The sequence below is a fragment of the Cherax quadricarinatus genome, chromosome 42, assembly GCF_038502225.1.
Source record: "Cherax quadricarinatus isolate ZL_2023a chromosome 42, ASM3850222v1, whole genome shotgun sequence".
Lineage (NCBI taxonomy): Eukaryota > Metazoa > Arthropoda > Malacostraca > Decapoda > Parastacidae > Cherax > Cherax quadricarinatus.
The window spans coordinates 5,230,775-5,253,026 of record NC_091333.1 but is presented as its reverse complement, the minus strand read 5'-3'; the positions used below and the strand labels follow the sequence as shown (position 1 = coordinate 5,253,026).

The following is a 22,252-nucleotide window of genomic DNA, read 5'->3' as shown; positions in this document are numbered from 1 at the left end:
TTAGCCACTATAGCATATAAATGACAGATATAACATCTGTTATATTTATTCATACATACAGGCTTAAGCATGCCCAAGCTAACATATTTCCTAAACTGTGCACCCTTATATAACAAACCAAAACTAAAAGAGTATGGCAGTCTTCTTTAATCAATATTAGCAAGACTGCTCAATGTTGCTATAGAAGAGGGGCAGTGGGACCAAGTTATACTTCCAGTCAGACTAAGAGACAGAGGCCTGCAAGACATCACAGGTAGCACTTTCTGCATTCCCATTTTTGATAAATTAGACACATGTGCAACTCTTGGGTATCTTTATTGAGGAAACGTTTCGCCACAAGTGGCTTCATCAGTCCATACGTAGGAGAAACTTGAAGAACAGGAGGAGAATGAGGTAATCAGTCCCTCAACTTTGAGTCGATGTGTTCAGTCCATCAATCTTGAATAGAATACGGCATATCAGCATAGAAGCAGCTTATAAACCGTATGGCAGGAGAGGTGCAGCAGTCATAGGTCGTGTCACATTTGTTCAATGTGGAAGTAGGTCGTGCCCAAGAATTAGGCAAGCGAAGAATTCCTAAGTATTAAGATCCCAAGAAATTGCAGTGTCTGACAGATTTGTAGATGAATGGTTCAGAGAACCGACATGTTGATAAATTAGACACATGTGCAACTCTTGGGTATCTTTATTGAGGAAACGTTTCGCCACACAGTGGCTTCATCAGTCCATACGTAGGAGAAACTTGAAGAACAGGAGGAGAATGAGGTAATCAGTCCCTCAACCTTGAGTCGATGTGAAGCCACTGTGTGGCGAAACGTTTCCTCAATAAAGATACCCAAGAGTTGCACATGTTGTCTAATTTATCAACATGTCGGTTCTCTGAACCATTCATCTACAAATTCCCATTTTTGTGTGTCGAGTCCAGCAAACTTGTAGCAATAATTCTCCCTTAACACTTGAAGGACAATGTTGGGGTTTACAGCCCAACGGCAATTAATAAAGCCAAACTCCAAGATAATCTATCAGCTCACAAATAGCCCACACTTAGAAAACTGAAACTTATGATGATGTTTCAGGCTGACTTGGACCATTAACTAGTCCCACAGAGAAGCATAAAGGGAAGGGAACCAGAATATATATTAAAGGGAGTGGGGGACAAGAGTGCGAGGGAGTAGTAATAGTAGTACACAACAGTAGCAGTAGAAGTAGTAGAGGGAGAAATAAGAAGTTTGTAGTGGTAATGAAAAAAGTGGCAGGGCAGAGAGTGGAATGTTAACAAAGAAACAGTAGTAGTAGTAGAAGTAATAGTGCAGGCAGACTATAATAACAAGAGAACAGAGGAGTACTACATGACAGCTAATGGCCGGGGGTGGGGGGTGGGGGAATTACATAATCCACCTAGGCAGAAGAGATTAAAGGTAATGAAAATATATAGTTACAAGTGACGAAAAGATCTTTGTTCTTCTTTAACAAAAACAACGTAAGTGAGAGAAAACTCTTGATGTTTAAATTAGAGAGCAAAACAAAAACTCAAGTAATGTACTTACTTGTATTTCTCTCTGGACATGGCTCACAGCTGAATCCCCAGGCAGCACCCATTGAGCAGCAGCATTTCATTTTCGTGATGTCAGCCCTCATTGGTATAGAGCACACCCCATTATCATACTCCATAAAGCAAGTCTCACTTCTCATGTCAATACAGTCAGCTTGGCTAGGCAGCAGCATGTAGCCCTCTGGACACTCACATACAAAACTACCAATCGTGTTAAAGCAACGGCCATTCTTGCACTTGATTCCATCTGCACATTCATCAAAATCTGACCAATAACAAAAGCACATTAATCTATGAATTATAACTCCAATTGAACTTAATTGTAAACTAAAAAAAAAGTTCTGCTGGTTAATTATTATTATTTTTAACTCAATGACTGTTTCCCACAAAGGCAGGGTGACTCAAAGAAGAAAACACATTCATCAACATTCATTCAGTCACTGTCTTTCTGGAAGTGTGCTGACATCACAACCAAATTATCCTCTGACTGCATCATCCCCACCACTCTTTCAGAGTTCAGGCACTGCCCTTCCCACTTCCAGGACTCTAAATCCAGCTTACTAATTTCCCTAAATCCCTTCATAAAAGTAATGTTGCTCATACTCCAGCAGCATGTCTATTAAAGACCACTTGTCTCCATTCACTCCTAATATGCTCACACAAACCTGCTGGATGCTCAAACCCCTAAAATTCAAAGCCTCTTTTACCCCCTTATTACTTCCTCTTACCCCTCCTACCTTCCCCCCAAAATTATACACCTTTATCATCCTATGCCTCTCCATCTTCTCCATATATGCAAACCACCTCAACAACCCATCCTTCACCATCTGAATTACATTCTTAGTGACCTGACATCACCTATAAAATTCTACACTCTCAAGTCTCTGCATGATCATTATAATAATTATTATTATTATTTATATTCATGGGAGAGTGCTAAACTAACAAGGGCCATAAAATGACTATAGAATGGGAGGCAATCAGGAAAAATCCAAGGAAGGGAAAGGCAGCTTCTATTCCTTGGATCAAGAGAACTTCACGAGAATCAAGGCACCTTATTTGAAGAGGCCTATGGTTTTGCATTGGAATACCTAAACTAGACCCAGCTTCAACAGCCTTACAGGTGTGTCATAAACATCTTCATATTAGCTATTAGAATACATTCCACATATTGCAACAGCTAATATGGTATTACCCTCTACATTTTTTTCAACAAATCTAAATATTTTTTCATCATTTATATTGCTATATATGCATTATGTTGAAGAGTTTTGTGTTGTGGTTTGACAAATGCAGTTACCACATGGATGTATTCACTATTTCCTAAATACATAAGGATCTAATCATTGTACTATTGTTCACTTAACTACCTTACCGAAGTAGTCTGTAAGCATTAGGATTAGTCTGTCCAAAATGTCAATGCACTGCATGCTAGTGGTTTTCTTTTGTGCTTAACAGTACTTTAATACATGTAAACTACATTTAGTAATACTACAGAAAGAAATAGTTTATTTGTACTGAGAAATGAATGTAAAGGAAGGTTGGTAATTACTTCAGTTACAATTTCCAAAAAACAGAAAACAGATGATTATCATGTATCATTTGTGACTGCAAAAAGAGGCCTGGTTCTGAGAGAAGAGTATTTGTCTCATGATTAGCAGACAGAAGATTGAGCCTCCACAACTACTTGTGCTAGATGACCCACTCATGTTAGGTACTTCACATTAAAATTGTACCTACTGATTCAACATGTGGAATGCTATTACTACATTCACTGAGAAGTGCTAACTCATATCTGGAGTATACTTGGGGACGGCTTCAGGGATCAATGTCCCCGCGGCTCGGTCTGAGACCAGGCCTCATGGTGGATCAGGGTCTGATCAACTAGGCTGTTACTGCTGGCTGCACACAAACTGACATACAAACCATAGCCCAGCTGGTCAGGTACTGACTTTAGATGCGTGTCTAGTGCCTTCTTGAAGACAGCCAGGGGTCTACTGGTAATCCCCTTTATGTATGCTGGGAGGCATTTGAAGAGTCTTGGGCCCCTGACACTTAGAAGTCATACAAGGACCCCAATGGAAATAAGTCACTTTGTCTGATTTCTTTGGGTTATCCTAGGTAATTTACACTATGTATGATAATTGTACTTATGTGTACTTGTGTATAAATAAACTTACTTATTACACAGCACCTAATTCTGTTTCAAATTATTACAAACTATGCTGTATGATGTCCTTAACAAAATTCTGCCGTCAATTTCATGAAATGCTCCACGTCATTTTGTAGCTTGTGTCCGGATTTTTTTTTAACTTGTCCGTAAGTTTTTTAGGTGAAGACACTGCACCTACATAAGAAAATGTATAGTGATATGCATGAGTGGTATCAGCTGATAGAACAGATGACCCACAGCTGTCTACTGGTCAACTGAGCTATATAATGATCTCCAAACACTGTTACTTCAACAAGCAAGAGAAACAAAGATTAAAGGTAAGGTAAAATTCATCATTACTACTTTTTTTTGCCTATTTCATGTTGTGTATATTAAGTATATAATAGTAATTGGCAGTGTATTAGACTTCTTTGCTTTCTCTGGAAGGAATGACATACCCCTTGTTTATGGAAGGCATGACATACCCATTGTCTCTTGAAAGAATGATATACCCCTTGTTTATGGAAGGAATGACATACTCATTTTCCCTGGAAGGAATGATATACTCATTGTCTCTGGAAGAAATGACACACTCATTGCCTCTAGAAGGAACGACATACTCATTGTCTCTGGAAAGAATGACATAATCATTTTCTCTGGAAGGAATGACATACTCATTGTATCTGGAAGGAATGACATACTCATTGTCTCTGGAAGGAATGACATACTCATTGTCTCTGGAAGGAATGACATATTCATTGCCTCTGGAAGGAATAACATACTCATTGTCTCTCGAAGGAACGACATACTCATTTTCTCTGGAAGGAATGACATACTCATTGTCTCTGGAAGGAATGACATACCCATTTTCTCTGGAAGACAGAAACAGTATACTAACATCAAGAACCAGTGTCAAACATCAGCTTCTCCCAGGCCTTATTAACCCTTTCAGGGTCGAGAGGCCCTCTCCTAAACTTGTTCTCAGGGTTGAAAATTTTTTGAAAAAAAAAAAAAAAAAAAAAAAAAAAAAAAAAAAAAAAAAAAAAAAAAAAAAAAAAAAAAAAAAAAAAAAAAAAAAAAAAAAAAAAAAAAAAAAATCTTATGAAATGATAGAAAATCTTTTCCCGGCCATAATGACACCAAAAGTATGAAATTTGATGGAAAACTTACGGAATTATGCTCTCGCAAAGTTAGCAGTCTCGACGATGTTCACGCATTGGCAATTTCGCCCACCTTGAGCCCTATTTTCGGCCAATTCCAATGTACCAGTCGACAAAAATCATAACTATTTCGCTAGAACTCCATTTGTTCTATCGAAAGAGTACAAGAAACCACCCATTTACCGATTTCAACTATCCAATAAAGTGGTCAGAAATTGGCAATTTCGCCAATTACACACAGATTTCAAAATATGCCATTTTCCAAATAGGGTCCAGAATAAACAAGACAGACATTCTTGCCACTAAAATAACACTTTCTCTGTTCATTAGTCACGTCCCCAGGACCCTCTTACATTTCGTTTGCTTTCCATTTTGAATTTTTATTCTCACAAAAAATAGAAGATTTACTGTTATGCAGACTACTGCATTAGTGTAGAAATAGTATAAATAATATCAGCACACTTGTGAAAGAATATTAGACTCACCAGTTGACGTGTATTTGACGGGTGGAGTGATTTGTTTACTTTTGAACATTGGCAAAAATCAAACATTTCTACTATTTTGAGCTCAATTTCAAGATACTTTTCATTGTGAAACCAATCAAAATCATCTCAATTTCTGTAATATGTCTTCCATTCTATAAAACAAGACCAGGAAAACGAGAATACAACCATAAATACCATACGAAAATACACTGCAAAGTCGCTGTTTTAAACCACAAACACGGTTGGAGTTTTTTTTTTCTCACTATGCACTGTGCTGCAGGATTTTTTTTATACTGTGCACACTGACCACAAAGACCCATTCTTTCATACATAAGGCCAACCAGCTTTCTCTCACTAGATTTGAAGGTGCTAGAATTTACGTGTACTAGTACGGCACCAATCCTGGCGTGCAAGCCATACTAGTACGACTCCGACCCTGAAAGGGTTAAGTATAGGTAAGTTTATTTGGTAACTAAGTTTTTTACTTATGATTTGGGCACCTGTACATAACATGCATTTCTAGATCGACACACAATATGATGTCTACAATGTAAGGTGATAAAAAAATTCATTATTTAAAAAAAATAAGAAATATGTAGCCCTCTCTAATTTTGTAAGGTCTAATTGTACATGCATACATCTATCTCTCATTGTGTCTCTTCCCCTCCCTCTCTCTCTCTCTACTCTCTCATTCTCTCTTTTCCCCCTCCCTTTCATTGTCTCTCTCCCTCTCTTATTCTCTTTCATTCTATCTTCATCTCTCATTCTCTCTCCCTCTCTCTCCCTACTCTCTCATTCTCTCCCCCATTCTCTCATTCACTCCCCCACTCTCTCATTCTCTCCCCCTCTCTCTCATTCTCTCTCTTCCTCTCTCATTCTCCCTCTCTCTGGCTAGTGACTGACCTAAACAAAGTGAGCCTCCATCATTCAGTCTGTATCCTTGGTCACAGGAACACATGAAGGAACCAAATGTGTTGGAACAGCGACCATTGCGGCACAGGTTCTCCATTTCTGCGCATTCATCAATGTCCTCCAGAACCACCTGCAAAATTGCATATACAGTTTGAATTTCTAGTGCTTAACACATTTCACTGTCAAATAGCAGCTGAATCAAAGTGTAAAAAAAAATTAATATTTTCATTATTTGCATTACACACTTTCAATTTGTGAGAAAAAATCTGCCCAGAGATAATGGAAAAAGACTGCAGGATAAGATGGTTAAAAAAAAAAATGGACATTCACAAAAACACCTGATCCTCCCATTCAGTATCCTCACAATACACAGGAGGGCCTCACTTTACAGCGTTTTGCTAATACATTGGTCCCTCGTTTATCGTCATTAATCCGTTCCTGGAAGTGCAACGATTATCGAAAAAGATGATTTTTGAATCAATTTTCCCCATAAGAAATAATGTAAATACAATTAATCTGTTCCTGACACCCAGAAGTATTAAAACAAAAATATTTTTTACATGAAATATAGATGTAGTACATAAACAATACAATGGGACATGATGAATGAAACATTAACAGCATAACACTTATCTTTATTGGAGATTCTTCTTAGTGTATGGAAGACTGGAGGAGGAGAGAGATTGGATTAGTTACTGTTTGGAAGGGAAATCCCCTTCTATCAACACCTTAGGTACCAAGTCCTTTTCTGGGGTTACTTCTCTTCTCTGTTTCTTAATGCCACTAGGACCAGCTTGAGTCACTGGAGGCCTATCTCGCAAAAAAAGTGTCCAGAGAGCTCTGTTTCTGGTGTCTCTTTAAAACTTCCCTAAAATGGGTCAAGACTGTCACTGTACAAGTTGCTGATATGGCTTGCAACAGCCTTGTCAGGGCGATGTTTCTCCATAAATCTTTCCATCCTACCCCACATTTCAAAAATCTCCTTAATTTCTAAAGAAGGCACCTTCTTCCATCTCTCTTCCTCCTCCTCCTCCTTCCTCCTTCTCATTTATCCACACCAATAATAACTTTTCAACCTCTTCGAGTACTGGTGATCTCATTTTTGTCACCATATTTACCCCCTTTTCAACAACAGCTTCTTTGATTTCCTTTGTCTTGGCCATGATGGAAGATATGGTTGTACGGGATTTGCTATACGTACATCCTGGCCAGTTCGGCCACACGTACGCCACTTTCATATTGTTCAATGATGTTTTTCTTAATTTCAATCGTATTTCTCACCTTCTTTACCAAAGGCTTGGCACTAGGAGCTTTCTTTGGAGCCATGGTAGCTTAATTAGCACTTGCAAGCACTAAAATGAATGGAATATTATGAAATATTTTGTATGAACACGTGAGGATACTGTCTCTCACTGGTAAACAATGGCACACTGGCTGGGAAGGGAGGCCGAGGTGGCTCAGAGCCGTGAGCACGCGTCCAGGACAAACAACGATTAGCGAGTCAACCGACCATTTACGAGCCAATGTTTGGACTAAACTAATGCGACGATTTCCGAAAAGGACGACTATCGAGCCTGATTATTATTGAGGGACCACTGTACAGTAGTTTTTAATCATACTCATTCTTCATTATTCAGATTTCCTACAATAAATATATTCACCACTCACTTTAAGCTAAAGATGAAAATATTTTAAGGTAATGTGTGTACTGCACATGCATTTTTTAGGCATAACTCTATTGCTCACTTAATATATGATAATATCAACATATTATCAGGTTTCATATGCATCTGAAAGTGAAAAAAATGCTATGTTACACTTTACAGTGGTAGTCCAGAATGTAAACTGCTGTATAAACAGGGCTCACCTGTACAGTGGACCCCAGCCTTACGAACGCATCGTGTTGTGTTAAATCTGCCATACGAAGCATTTGAATGCAAAAATTTTGCCTCGCTAATGATAAAAAACTCGCCTTACGTGATTCGTCTGGGATGTGTCCCACGCGTGGCCTCAGCTGCCCCATGGGTGCCAGTGTTTACAATCCAGCCAGTGCGGTCGCATCTAAGCATACATTTGGTACATTTCATATTATCACAGTGTTTTTAGTGATTGTACCTGCAAAATAAGTCACCATGGGACCCAAGAAAGCTTCTAGTGCCAACCCTGTGGTAAAAAGGGTGAAAATTACTATGGAAATAAAGAAAGAGATAACTGCTAAGTACGAAAGTGGAGTGCATGTCTCGGAGCTGGCCAGGTTGTATACCAAACCCCAATCAACCATCACTACTAACTTGGCCAACAAAACGGGAATCAAGGAAGCTGTTCTTGCAGAAGGTGCAAGTTTGTTTTCGTAACAGAGATCGCAAGTGATAGAAGATGTTGAGAGACTGTTATTGGTGTGGGTAAACGAAAAACAGATAGCAGGAGATAGCATCTCTCAAGCGATCATATGTGAAAAGGCTAGGAAGTTGCATGACGATTTAATTAGAAAAATGGCTGTAACTAGTTGTGATGTGAGTGAATTTAAGGCCAGCAAAGGTTGGTTTGAGAGATTTAAGAATCGTAGTGGCATAAATAGTGTGATAAGGCATGGTGAGGCTGCCAGTTCGAACCAAAAAGCGGCTGAAAAATATGTGAAGGAATTCAAGGAGTACATAGACAGTGAAGAACTAAAACCTGAACAAGTGTTTAATTGCGACAAAACAGGCCTGTTTTGGAAGAAATTGCCAAGCAGGACCTACATTACTCAGGAGAAAAAGGCACTCCCAGGACATAAGCCTATAAAAGACAGGCTTACTCTTCTGATGTGTGCTAATGCTAGTGGTCATTGCAAAGTGAAGCCTTTATTGGTGTATAACTCTGAAACTCCCAGAGCGTTCAGGCAAAACAATGTTCTCAAGGCTAATTTGTGTGCTGTGGAGGGCAAACAGTAAGGCATGGGTCACTAGGGACTTTTTTTTATGACTGGATATGCCGTGCATTTGCCCCCAATGTGAAAAATTACCTAATGGAAAAGAAATTGGACCTTAAGTGCCTCCTGGTATTAGACAATGCTCCTGGTCATCCTTCAGACTTGGCAGAGCGACTTTCTGGGGACATGAGCTTCATTAAGGTCAAGTTTTTGCCTCCTAATACCACTCCTCTTCTGCAGCCCATGGACCAGCAAGTCATTTCAAACTTCAAAATACTCTACACAAAAGCTGTTTCAAAAGTGCTTTGAAGTGACCTCAGACACTCGATTGACTCTAGAGAGTTTTGGAAAGATCACTTTAGTATCCTCAGTTGTGTAAACCTTATAGGTAAGGCTTGGGAGGGAGTGACTAAAAGGACCTTGAACTCTGCCTGGAAGAAACTGTGGCCAGAATGTGTAGAAGAAAGGGATTTTGAAAGGTTTGAGGCTAACACTGAGAAGCATATGCCAGTTGTGGAATCCATTGTGGCATTGGGGAAGTCCTTGGGGTTGGAGGTTAGTGGGGAGGATGTGGAAGAGTTGGTGGAGGAGGACAATGAAGAACTAACCACTGATGAGCTGCAAGATCATCTTCAACAGCAAGAGGCCAGACCTGAGGAAACTGCTTCAGAGGCGGGGAGAGAGAAATTGAGGAAGTTGCCTACTTCAAAGATTAAGGAAATGTGTGCAAAGTGGGTTGAACTGCAAACCTTTGCAGATGAAAATCACCCTGACACAGCTACTGCAAGCCATGTTGGCAACCTGTACAATGACAATGTTATGGCCCATTTTAGGAAAGTCTTAAAGGAACAGGAGGTACAGAGCTCTCTGGACAGATTTGTTGTGAGACAGAGGTCCAGTGACTCTCAAGCTGGTCCTAGTGGCATTAAAAGAAGAAGGGAAGTAACCCCGGAAAAGGACTTGCTACCTAAAGTCCTAATGGAAGGGGATTCCCCTTCTAAACAATAACAACTTCCACAATCTCCCCTCCCATCCCACCAATCATCACCAGATCTTCAATAAAGGTAAGTGTCATGTACTCTATTCTTAGTAGAGTAGCAATTGTGCATGTCTTCTTCAGTTTGTGTATTAAAATTAATATTTCACGTGGTAAAAAATTTTTTTTTTCATACTTTGGGGTGTCAGGAATGGATTAATTTGATTTCCATTATTTCTTATGGGGAAAATTAATTCGGCTAACAATAATTTCAGCTTATGATGAGCTCTCAGGAATGGATTAATATCGTAAGGTGGGGGTCCACTGTATTTGTACATCAATATTATATGACTCTTCCAATTTTAGTAAAGTATTAGCAGCATTAATGGAATTAAAAATTTGTCATTTGTCAGCTGCTAATACAATAGGGCCCCGCTTTACGATGTTTCACCTCGTGGCGTTCCGCTAATACGGCGATTTCAAATTATGACCAAAATTTGCTGTACAACGAGTGGTCTTTCAAATATGGCGTGCCCCACCCGATTTGTTTACGTTCTCCGTGAGCACATCTCCATTATGTCTGGAAATTTTCCAAAATTTCAAGTGTTTTAAAGTTATTGCATATCTTATATGTACTCTGATAATGATACTTATGTGTACCTGTACCTAAATATACTTACACACTGTGCTGGCATGTAGGTACACATTAAAATCACTAGGAGTCTACTTTTGAAGATGCCATATTAATAATAATAATAATCCATCTATGATCTTTTTTTCAAAATTATATAATAAACACACTACATAACATATAAACAGTATAAAACTTAACATATACAGTGGAACCTCTACTTGCGAGTTTAATCCGTTCCATGACCTTGCTCGCAACTGGATTTGCTCATTTGCAAAGTCAATTTTCCTCATTGAAATTAACTGAAATGCAATTAATCCATTCCAGTGGAATTCAGTACTTCAATAATTTTGCTAATATCAACTCTATGGCTTGTTTATCTATCACAGTTCATCTAATATGACATAACAAATAACATAAATAACATAGAAACCTAATATATACTCAGAATGAATAAAATATGTCATTATATATATGGAGGAAGAATGCAGAGGAGAGAGAGAGATTTTGGGAGATGTTAAGTGAATGTATAGGAGCCTTTGAACCAAGTGAGAGTAATTGTGGTAGGGGACCTGAATACTAAAGTAGGAGAAACTTTTAGAGAGGGTGTGGTAGGTAAGTTTGGGGTGCCAGGTGTAAATGATAATGGGAGCCCTTTGATTGAACTTTGTATCGAAAGGGGTTTAGTTATAGGTAATACATATTTTAAGAAAAAGAGGATAAATAAGTATACAAGATATGATGTAGGTGAAATGACAGTAGTTTGTTGGATTATGTATTGGTAGATAAAAGACTGTTGAGTAGACTTCAGGATGTACATGTTTACAGAGGGGCCACAGATATATCAGATCACTTTCTAGTTGTAGCTACACTGAGAGTAAAAGGTAGATGGGATACAAGGAGAATAGAAGCATCAGCGAAGAGAGAGGTGAAGGTTTATAAACTAAAAGAGGAGGCAGTTAGGGAAAGATATAAACAGCTATTGGAGGATAGATGGGCTAATGAGAGCATAGGCAATGGGGTCGAAGAGGTATGGGGTAGGTTTAAAAATGTAGTGTTAGAGTGTTCAGCAGAAGTTTGTGGTTACAGGAAAGTGGGTGCGGGAGGGAAGAGGAGCGATTTGTGGAATGATGATGATGTACAGAAAGTAGTAAGGGAGAAAAAGTTAGCATATGAGAAGTTTTTACAAAGTAGAAGTGATGCAAGGAGGGAGAGGTTAAGAGTGATGAGGCAATGTAAAAAGAGAGCAAATGAGAGAGTGGGTGAGATGTTATCAACAAATTTTGTTGAAAATAAGAAAAAGTTTTGGAGTGAGATTAACAAGTTAAGGAAGCCTAGAGAACAAATGGATTTGTCAGTTAAAAATAGGAGAGGAGAGTTATTAAATGGAGAGTTAGAGGTATTGGGAAGATGGAGGGAATATTTTGAGGAATTGTTAAATGTTGATGAAGATAGGGAAGCTGTGATTTTGTGTATAGGGCAAGGAGGAATAACATCTTGTAGGAGTGAGGAAGAGCCAGTTGTGAGTGTGGGGGAAGTTCGTGAGGCAGTAGGTAAAATGAAAGGGGGTAAGGCAGCCGGGATTGATGGGATAAAGATAGAAATGTTAAAAGCAGGTGGGGATATAGTTTAGGAGTGGTTGGTGCAATTATTTAATAAATGTATGGAAGAGGTTAGGTACCTAGGGACTGGCAGAGAGCATGCATAGTTCCTTTGTATAAAAGCAAAGGGGACAAAAGAGAGTGCAAAAATTATAGGGGGATAAGTCTGTTGAGTATACCTGATAAAGTGTATGGTAGAGTTATTATTGAAAGAATTAAAAGTAAGACTGAGAATAGGACAGCAGATGAACAAGGAGGCTTTAGGAAAGATAGGGGGTGTGTGGACCAGGTGTTTACAGTGAAACATATAAGTGAACAGTATTTAGATAAGGCTAAAGAGGTCTTTGTGGCATTTATGGATTTGGAAAAGGCGTATGACAGGGTGGATAGGGGGGCAATGTGGCAGATGTTGCAGGTGTATGGTGTAGGAGGTAGGTTACTGAAAGCAGTGAAGAGTTTTTACGAGGATAGTGAGGCTCAAGTTAGAGTACATAGGAAAGAGGGAAATTATTTCCCAGTAAAAGTAGGCCTTAGACAAGGATGTGTGATGTCACCGTGGTTGTTTAATATATTTATAAATGAGGTTGTAAGAGAAGTAAATGCGAGGGTCTTGACAAGAGGCATGGAGTTAAAAGATAAAGAATCACACATAAAGTGGGAGTTGTCACAGTTGCTCTTTGCTGATGACACTGTGCTCTTGGGAGATTCTGAAGAGAAGTTGCAGAGATTGGTGGATGAATTTGGTAGGGTGTGCAAAAGAAGAAAATTAAAAGTGAATACAGGAAAGAGTAAGGTTATGAGGATAACAAAAATATTAGGTGATGAAAGATTGGATATCAGATTGGAGGGAGAGAGTATGGAGGAGGTGAATGTATTCAGATATTTGGGAGTGGACGTGTCAGCGGATGGGTCTATGAAGGATGAGGTGAATCATAGAATTGATGAGGGGAAAAGGGTGAGTGGTGCACTTAGGAGTCTGTGGAGACAAAGAACTTTGTCCTTGGAGGCAAAGAGGGGAATGTATGAGAGTATAGTTTTACCAACGCTCTTATATGGGTGTGAAGCATGGGTGATGAATGTTGCAGCGAGGAGAAGGCTGGAGGCAGTGGAGATGTCATGTCTGAGGGCAATGTGTGGTGTGAATATAATGCAGAGAATTCGTAGTTTGGAAGTTAGGAGGAGGTGCGGGATTACCAAAACTGTTGTCCAGAGGGCTGAGGAAGGGTTGTTGAGGTGGTTCGGACATGTAGAGAGAATGGAGCGAAATAGAATGACTTCAAGAGTGTATCAGTCTGTAGTGGAAGGAAGGCGGGGTAGGGGTCGGCCTAGGAAACGTTGGAGGGAGGGGGTAAAGGAGGTTTTGTGTGCGAGGGGCTTGGACTTCCAGCAGGCGTGCGTGAGCGTGTTTGATAGGAGTGAATGGAGATGAATGGTTTTTAATACTTGACGTGCTGTTGGAGTGTGAGCAAAGTAACATTTATGAAGGGGTTCAGGGAAACCGGCAGGCCAGACTTGAGTCCTGGAGATGGGAAGTACAGTGCCTGCACTCTGAAGGAGGGGTGTTAATGTTGCAGTTTAAAAACTGTAGTGTAAAGCACCCTTCTGGCAAGACAGTGATGGAGTGAATGATGGTGAAAGTTTTTCTTTTTCGGGCCACCCTGCCTTGGTGGGAATCGGCCAGTGTGATAATAATAACAATAAAAAAAAAAATAATAATAATAATTATATATGTTTCAGCGGCAGACGAGAGTTTGTCTGGAGACAGGACACTTTCACCTCACTCACACATAATCAGTGTTTTTGCAGAGGTGCTCAGAAAACAACAGCCTAGAAGCATATATGTATAAAGATACACAACATACCCCTCCAAACTGCCAATATCCCAAACCCCTCCTTTAAAGTGCAGACATTGTACTTCCCATTTCCAGGACTCAAGTCCAGCTATATAAAAATAACCGGTTTTCCTGAATCCCCTCACTAAATATTGCCCTGCTCACACTCTAACAGCTCGTCAGGTCCCAAATACCATTCGTCTCCATTCACTCCTATTGTACACGCTCATGCACGCTTGTTGGAAGTCCAAGCCCCTCGCCCACAAAACCTCCTTTACCCCCTCCCTCCAACCTTTTCGAGGATAAACCCTACCCCGCCTTCCTTCCCCTACAGATTTATACACTATCCATGTCATTCTACTTTGATCCATTCTCTCTAAATGATGAAACCACCTCAACAACCACTCTTCAGCCCTCTGACTAATACTTTTATTAACTCCACACCTTCTCCTAATTTCCACACTCTTAGTTTTCTGCATATTTACACCGCACAATGCCCTTAGACAGGACAACTTCACTGCCTCCAACCGTCTCCTCACTGCAGCATTTAGAACCCAAGCTTCACACCCATATAAGAGCGTTGGTACCACTATACTTTCATACATTCCCTTCTTTGCCTCCATAGATAACGTTTTTTGTCTCCACATATACCTCAACGCACCACTCACCTTCTTTCCTTCATCAATTCTATGATTAACCTCATCCTTCATAAATCCATCTGCTGACACGTCAACTCCCAAATATCTGAAAACATTCACTTCTTCCATACTCCTCCTCTCCAATTTGATATCCAATTTTTCTTTATCTAAATCATTTGATACCCTCATCATAATAATAATATTTTATTAGGACATGATACCTACGTGTACAAGGTATTATAGTAGTTGGGTGTACATGTCGAAAGTCCCTTGTATGCAGAGCATTATGGGCAGGTGCAGGTGAGGAGGATAACAAAAAAATTAGGTAACGAAAGACTGGATATCAGATTGGAGGGAGAGTATGGAGGAGGTGACTGTATTCAGATATTTAGAAGTGAACATGTCAGCAGAAGGGTCTATGAAAGATGAAGTGAATCATAGAATTGACAAGGGGAAAATGGCTAGTGGTGTATTGAGGAGTCTGTGGAAACAAAAAACTTTGTCCATGGAAGCAAAGAGAGGAATGTATGAGAGTATAGTCATAACAATGCTCTTATATGGGCACAAAGCATGGGTAGTGAATGTTGCAACAAGGAGAAGGCTGGAGGCAGTGGAGATGTCATGTCTGAGAGCAATGTGCGGTGTGAATATAATGCGGAGAATTCATACTTTGGAAATTAGGAGGAGGTGCGGATTACCAAAACTATTATCCAGAGGGTTGAGGAGGGGTTATTGAGGTGTTTCGGACATGTAAAGAGGGTGGAACAAAATAGAATGACTTTGAGAATGCATAAATTTGAGGTGGAGAGGAGGCGGGGTAGAGGTAAGCCTAGGAAAGGTTGGAGGGAGGGGGTAAAGGAGGTTTTGTGTGTGAGGGGCTTGGACTTCCAGCAGGCATGCAGGAGCATGTTAGATAGGAGTGAATGGAGACAAATGGTTTTTAGGACTTGATGGGCTGTTGGAGTGTGAGCAGGTTAATATTTATGAAGGGATTCAGGGAAACCAGCAGGCTGAACTTGAGTCCTGGAGATGGGAAGTACAGTGCCTGCATTCTGAAGGTGGGGTGTTAATGTTGCAGTTTTATAACTGTAGTGTAAGCGTGCCTCTGGCAAGACAGTGATGGAGTGAATAATGGTGAAAGTTTTTCTTTTTCGGGCCACCCTACCTTGGTGGGAAACGGCCTGTGTTAAAATAAAATAAAAATGTCAAAGCTGCAGGATAAAATGCTATTCCATGTTCAAGGTTTGACCTGACGACAGATTTCACAGGTGAATTTCATAATGTTAAACTTCTCTAGCCAGCCAATATATAAAAAAAAGAGCCTTCAAGAATGAAGAAGAGGTAAACCAGCTAGGGGTGGACATGATATTTATCCAAAGAGTAAGTTTAGTTAGGCATAGGTACACATAAGTATAACTATCATACATAGCGTGAATTACCTAGGATAACCCAAAAAAGTCAGACAAAGTACAAATCCCTACAAGAGGTCAAGAAGCACTGCATCCTGATACTCAAACTACCTGGTGGAAGCATATCCATAAATGAGATAACTAAGATGGGGTAAAAAAATAAAAAAATGGCACACAAGAGAGGTAACTATGTGGCCGTTCAGTGCATTCCAATCTGAAACGTAATATGGGATAATGAGCTTAACCCTTTGACTGTCGAAGGGCCAAATCCTGAAGTTGCTTCTGGTGTCGCAAAATATTCGAAAAAAAAAAAAAATTATTTTTTCTTATGAAATGATAGAGAATCTTTTCCCGATTGTAAAGACACCAAAAAAACGAAATTTGATGGAAAACTGACGGAATTACGCTCTCGCGAAGTTAGCGACTTCGGCGATATTTAAAAATCGGCAATTTCGCCCACTTTGAGCCCTATTTTCGGCTAATTCCGTTATTCCAGTCAACCAAACTCATAACTATTTCTTCAGAACTCTATTTTTTCTATCGATTGAGTACAAGAAACTGCCCATTTACCGATTTCAACTACCCAATAACATGGTCAGAAATTTGCAATTTGGCCAATTTCACGAAAATTAAAAAATATGACAATTTCAAAATAAGGTCCAGAATGAACAATGCAGACATTCCTGGCTCTAAAATAACATTTTCTTTGTTCATCAGTCATGTCTCCAGGTCCCTGTGATATTACTCTTGCTTTTTATTTTGAAATTTTATTCAAACAAAAAATAGAAGATTTACTGTTATGCAGACTACTGCAATACTGTAATAATTGTAAAAATTACATCAACCCATTCATGACTGCGTATCAGAATGGCTATTTGGACATTTATTGGACAATGACATCATTTGTTCACTTTTGAACATCGGCAAAAATCAAACATTTCCTGTACTTTGTGCTCCATTTCCAGGTTCTTTTTATAGTAAAATTAATCAAAATCACCTCCATTTCTATAATATAGTTTCCATTCTATCAAATGAGACCAAGAAAACGAGAATATAACCACAAATACTATACGAAAATAGACCACAAAGTCGGCATTTTAATTAAAAAAAACGGTCGGAGTTTTTTTTTTCTCATTATGCACTGCGTGCTCCAGGATTTTTTTTATGTGGTGCACACTGACCACACAGACCCATTCTCTCACATGTGGGCCTACTAGCTTTCTCCTGCCTGATTTGAAGCCGCTAGAATTTATGAGTATATATACGTCAAACACGGTACCTCGCAAACGTATATATACGGCCGCGACAGTCAAAGGGTTAATGGGAAGCTAGCACTTGGGGACAAACAAACACTTCATACAAAGTTACAAGTTATATGTCCTCCTCTCTGGCTTCATTATGTAAATGAAGTTTTCACTCTTTATCCTTAAGACTTTAGTTTCTTTCACTCATGTTATTACTTATCAGTGCACACCACCACCACCACCACAAACCACTACTCTCTACATGCTACTATCCTCCATTATGCTTCACAACACACACCATACTTCACCACCCTCAACCACACATCACACATATGCATTGTCCACAATACTTTCTTATACTATTTAATGGATAAGACTCCAATAAATTGGTGAAATTACTGGCAGTAAAAATAGCAAATACAGTTTTTAAATATACTTTCTACCTATTTCTTATCTCCTCCTTTTCTGACTTTGACTGGCTGGTGTCCTCATTAGATGGATAAAGCAATGGTGGCAGTGGAAACTCATGTATTACACTAGCAATCTATAAAATTTATTACAAATATATGGCTTGGACAATGTGTAAATTGCTTCTCACACCATATGTTAGGCCAAAATACTGGTGTGGTATTTGTCTAAAAACATACATGGAAAAGGATCAGAGACAAGTTACAAAATGGATTCTGAGTAAAAAGTATAAATTGTGAAGAAAGGCTGAAGAAATATAAAATCCACTGATTTCCTGAGAAAGGCAAAGACAAGACACAATTACGATTTATAAGTTCATAAAAGGATATAAAATTATATATAAAGAAGACTTCAAAGCATCATTAAGAGGGAGAACAAGAGGCCAAAGCTGTAAGTTAAGAAAAGTGATGCCAAAAAGATACTACAAAGCTTCTCTCACATAGAAAAACAATGGAATTGGACATGTGTGGTATTAAATGCTACAGTCACAGAAAATTTATAATGTACATGTATATGTATCCATGGTTGTTTAATATATTTATAGATGGGGTTGTAAAGGAAGTAAATGCTAGGGTGTTTGGGAGAGGGGTGGGATTAAATTTTGGGGAATCAAATTTAAAATGGGAATTGACACAGTTACTTTTTGCTGATGATACTGTGCTTATGGGAGATTCTAAAGAAAAATTGCAAAGGTTAGTGGATGAGTTTGGGAATGTGTGTAAAGGTAGAAAGTTGAAAGTGAACATAGAAAAGAGTAAGGTGATGAGGGTGTCAAATGATTTAGATAAAGAAAAATTGGATATCAAATTGGGGAGGAGGAGTATGGAAGAAGTGAATGTTTTCAGATACTTGGGAGTTGACGTGTCGGCGGATGGATTTATGAAGGATGAGGTTAATCATAGAATTGATGAGGGAAAAAAGGTGAGTGGTGCGTTGAGGTATATGTGGAGTCAAAAAACGTTATCTCTGGAGGCAAAGAAGGGAATGTATGAAAGTATAGTAGTACCAACACTCTTATATGGGTGTGAAGCTTGGGTGGTAAATGCAGCAGCGAGGAGACGGTTGGAGGCAGTGGAGATGTCCTGTTTAAGGGCAATGTGTGGTGTAAATATTATGCAGAAAATTCGGAGTGTGGAAATTAGGAGAAGGTGTGGAGTTAATAAAAGTATTAGTCAGAGGGCAGAAGAGGGGTTGTTGAGGTGGTTTGGTCATTTAGAGAGAATGGATCAAAGTAGAATGACATGGAAAGCATATAAATCTATAGGGGAAGGAAGGCGGGGTAGGGGTCGTCCTCGAAAGGGTTGGAGAGAGGGGGTAAAGGAGGTTTTGTGGGTAAGGGGCTTGGACTTCCAGCAAGCGTGCGTGAGCGTGTTAGATAGGAGTGAATGGAGATGAATGGTACTTGGGACCTGACGATCTGTTGGAGTGTGAGCAGGGTAATATTTAGTGAAGGGATTCAGGGAAACCGGTTATTTTCATATAGTCGGACTTGAGTCCTGGAAATGGGAAGTACAATGCCTGCACTTTAAAGGAGGGGTTTGGGATATTGGCAGTTTGGAGGGGTATGTTGTGTATCTTTATATGTGTATGCTTCTAGACTGTTGTATTCTGAGCACCTCTGCAAAAACATTGATAATGTGCGAGTGTGGTGAAAGTGTTGAATGATGATGAAAGTATTTTCTTTTTGGGGATTTTCTTTCTTTTTTGGGTCACCCTGCCTCGGTGGGAGACGGCCGACTGGTTGAAAAAAAAAAAAAAAAATATGTATGTAGCCAGGTAAATACACTCATGTCTCCCTTGTCGTAGTTCGATGTTTCCAGCCTCAAGAGGCTCTAAAAATAAAAATTAGGAGATGAGAAGGTGCAGTTACTAAAAATATCCAGAGAGCTGAAGAGGAGTTGTTGAGGTGATTTTGTCATTTACAGAGGAAGGAGCAATATAGGATGACTTGGAGGGTATAAATCTTTAGTGGAAGGAAGGTGTGGTAGGGCTTATCCTAGGAAAGTTTGAAGGGAGGGGATAAAGGAAGTTCTGTGTGCAAGGGACTTGGACATCCAGCAGGCATGTGTGAGCATGTTAGATAGGAGTGAGTGGAGGAAAACGACTTCTGGGACCTGACGAGTTATTGGAGTGTGAGTGAAGTAACATTTTGTGAAGGGATTCAGTGAATAGCAGTTAGCCTGACTTGAGTCCTGGAGGTGGGAAATACACTGCCTGCACCCTAAAGGAAGGGTGGGGATATTTGTTGTTTGGAGGGTCATCTGAACTGTTGTATCTGTGCTAGAAACCTTTAAACATCTCTAATTCAAGATTATCACCATCAGTTTAGCAAAATACCTTACCCCCGGCATTCATTCATACTCACAGTGATAGTGTTTGGTCGGAAGCCTTTATCACCAGGACAGAGTTGTTTAAATTCATCTGAATCCTCAGCTGGGCACACTTCACACAAAGGCCCCCATGCTTTTCCAATAGAGCAGCAGCATGTAGACCTAGTCATTGGCTCACCCAGAGGGTCTTGGCACAATCCACGTCCTCCTCGTACGCCCACAACATGTAGATAACACCCACCCTCACGGCGATCTGTTTTAAGAAATGTAACAAAAAGGATTTAAATATTTTTCCTGCCATTAATTATCACTTATACTTTTCCACAACATATTCCAAGTTCTATTTAGATTTAATATTAGTGCCATAAATTATATACCAACACATCCAACTCCAGAGCTGATAAACTCATAGTGTGGTGGACAGTCACCATTAATGATCAATTGTACTTTACCACAACATATTTCCAGTTTTATTACCAACTTAAAATTAGTGCCATAAATTACATACCAACGCATCCAGCTCCAGAGCTGATAAGCTCATAGTGTGGTGGACAATCGCAGACATATGTTCCTTGCCGGTTTATGCATGTTCCATATTGACATACATTTGGATTTTCACATTCATCTATGTCTGTGCAGTTTCCACCAGTTTCATCTAAGTGGTAACCTTCATCACAGATGCACCGGAACATGCCAAATATGTTCTCACACTTTCCATATACACAGAGGTTGCTGAACATGTCACACTCATTAATATCTACACATTCTTGTTCATTATGAACATCAGGATGCATGAAGCCCATTTCACAATCACAATGGAAGGATCCTGGGAAATTGAGACACTGACCATTTTCACACAAGGTTGGGTCTTGAGAGCACTCATCAATGTCTTCACAGAAGAAACCATCTCCCCGGAAACCATTATCACATACACACTTAAAGGATCCATCTTTGTTGACACACTGGGCATCATGATCACAGCCACCATTATTGGTGAGGCACTCATTTACATCTCGACATGTCTTACCATTACCTGAAAATTTAATCAGCAAGATAATATTCCTTTCTGATTAACTGCATAGATTCATATGGTGAAATGACATTAATAAATATAAATTACAGTTTTATGTAAAAAACCTATGAAGTATGATAAAGGGCAACAGCTCTAACTTGGGCAGTTTTATAATTTAAGAAATAAGTGCTATACCTGTGAAACCGTCTCGACAGCGGCATTCATAGGTGCCATCAATGTTAACACACTCAGCATTCTGGTCACAGCGGAAAGAACCCAAGGAACATTCATCATCATCGGTGCAGCCAGGGCCAAGCTCTGCCTTGACACTGTAGCCGTTTTCACAACGACATGCGAATGATCCCACTACATTGTCACATTTACCATTCTGGCACAGATTTGGGTTCATTTCACATTCATTAACATCTGCAAAATGACAAAAATAATTTACTCAAAGAGGATTCCCATTAAAAAAGTGAACTTTTATATTCCTCCTCAGTTATCAATACCTTCACTTAACAAAAGCCCTTGACAAGAGTTGCAACTTACCAATACATCCAGGACCATCAGCATCGGGAAGGAGGCCTCCCTCACAGATGCACATGTAGCTGCCGGGTGTATTGGTACACACACCACCTGCACATATGTTTGCATTCTCTAAAAAGAAAACACTAATATAATTACATGTCTGCAGAACCATTTTAATACACTTCAGAAAACCCCCGTGCAACACATATTTCAATTATATTTCTAGCTTAATACAGTTCATGATCTAATATCCCTGATGCACATAGCTCAGCACTTTCTTTTTACATAAAAATATAAAAAGTCACAGTACCATGGTTAGATCTATTCACTGAAAACTTGCACTTAGGAGAGAACTATTACCAAATCACAACTGAATGAGAAAAAGGCAGAGAATGCCAGAAGACAGAAGCA

At 39.4% G+C, this 22,252-nt stretch overlaps 1 protein-coding gene across 1 annotated transcript in view; it reads right to left on the bottom strand.

Moving 5' to 3' along the window:
• LOC128695690 (fibrillin-2) overlaps positions 1-22,252 on the bottom strand; it is a gene marked incomplete in the record, with an annotated part of 295,003 nt that overhangs the window by 48,535 nt on the left and 224,216 nt on the right. Inside the window, 6 exon segments of the mRNA XM_070093229.1 lie at positions 1,548-1,817; positions 6,253-6,391; positions 20,337-20,554; positions 20,810-21,334; positions 21,509-21,739; positions 21,863-21,970. Coding sequence (XP_069949330.1) covers positions 1,548-1,817; positions 6,253-6,391; positions 20,337-20,554; positions 20,810-21,334; positions 21,509-21,739; positions 21,863-21,970 — 1,491 coding nt within the window.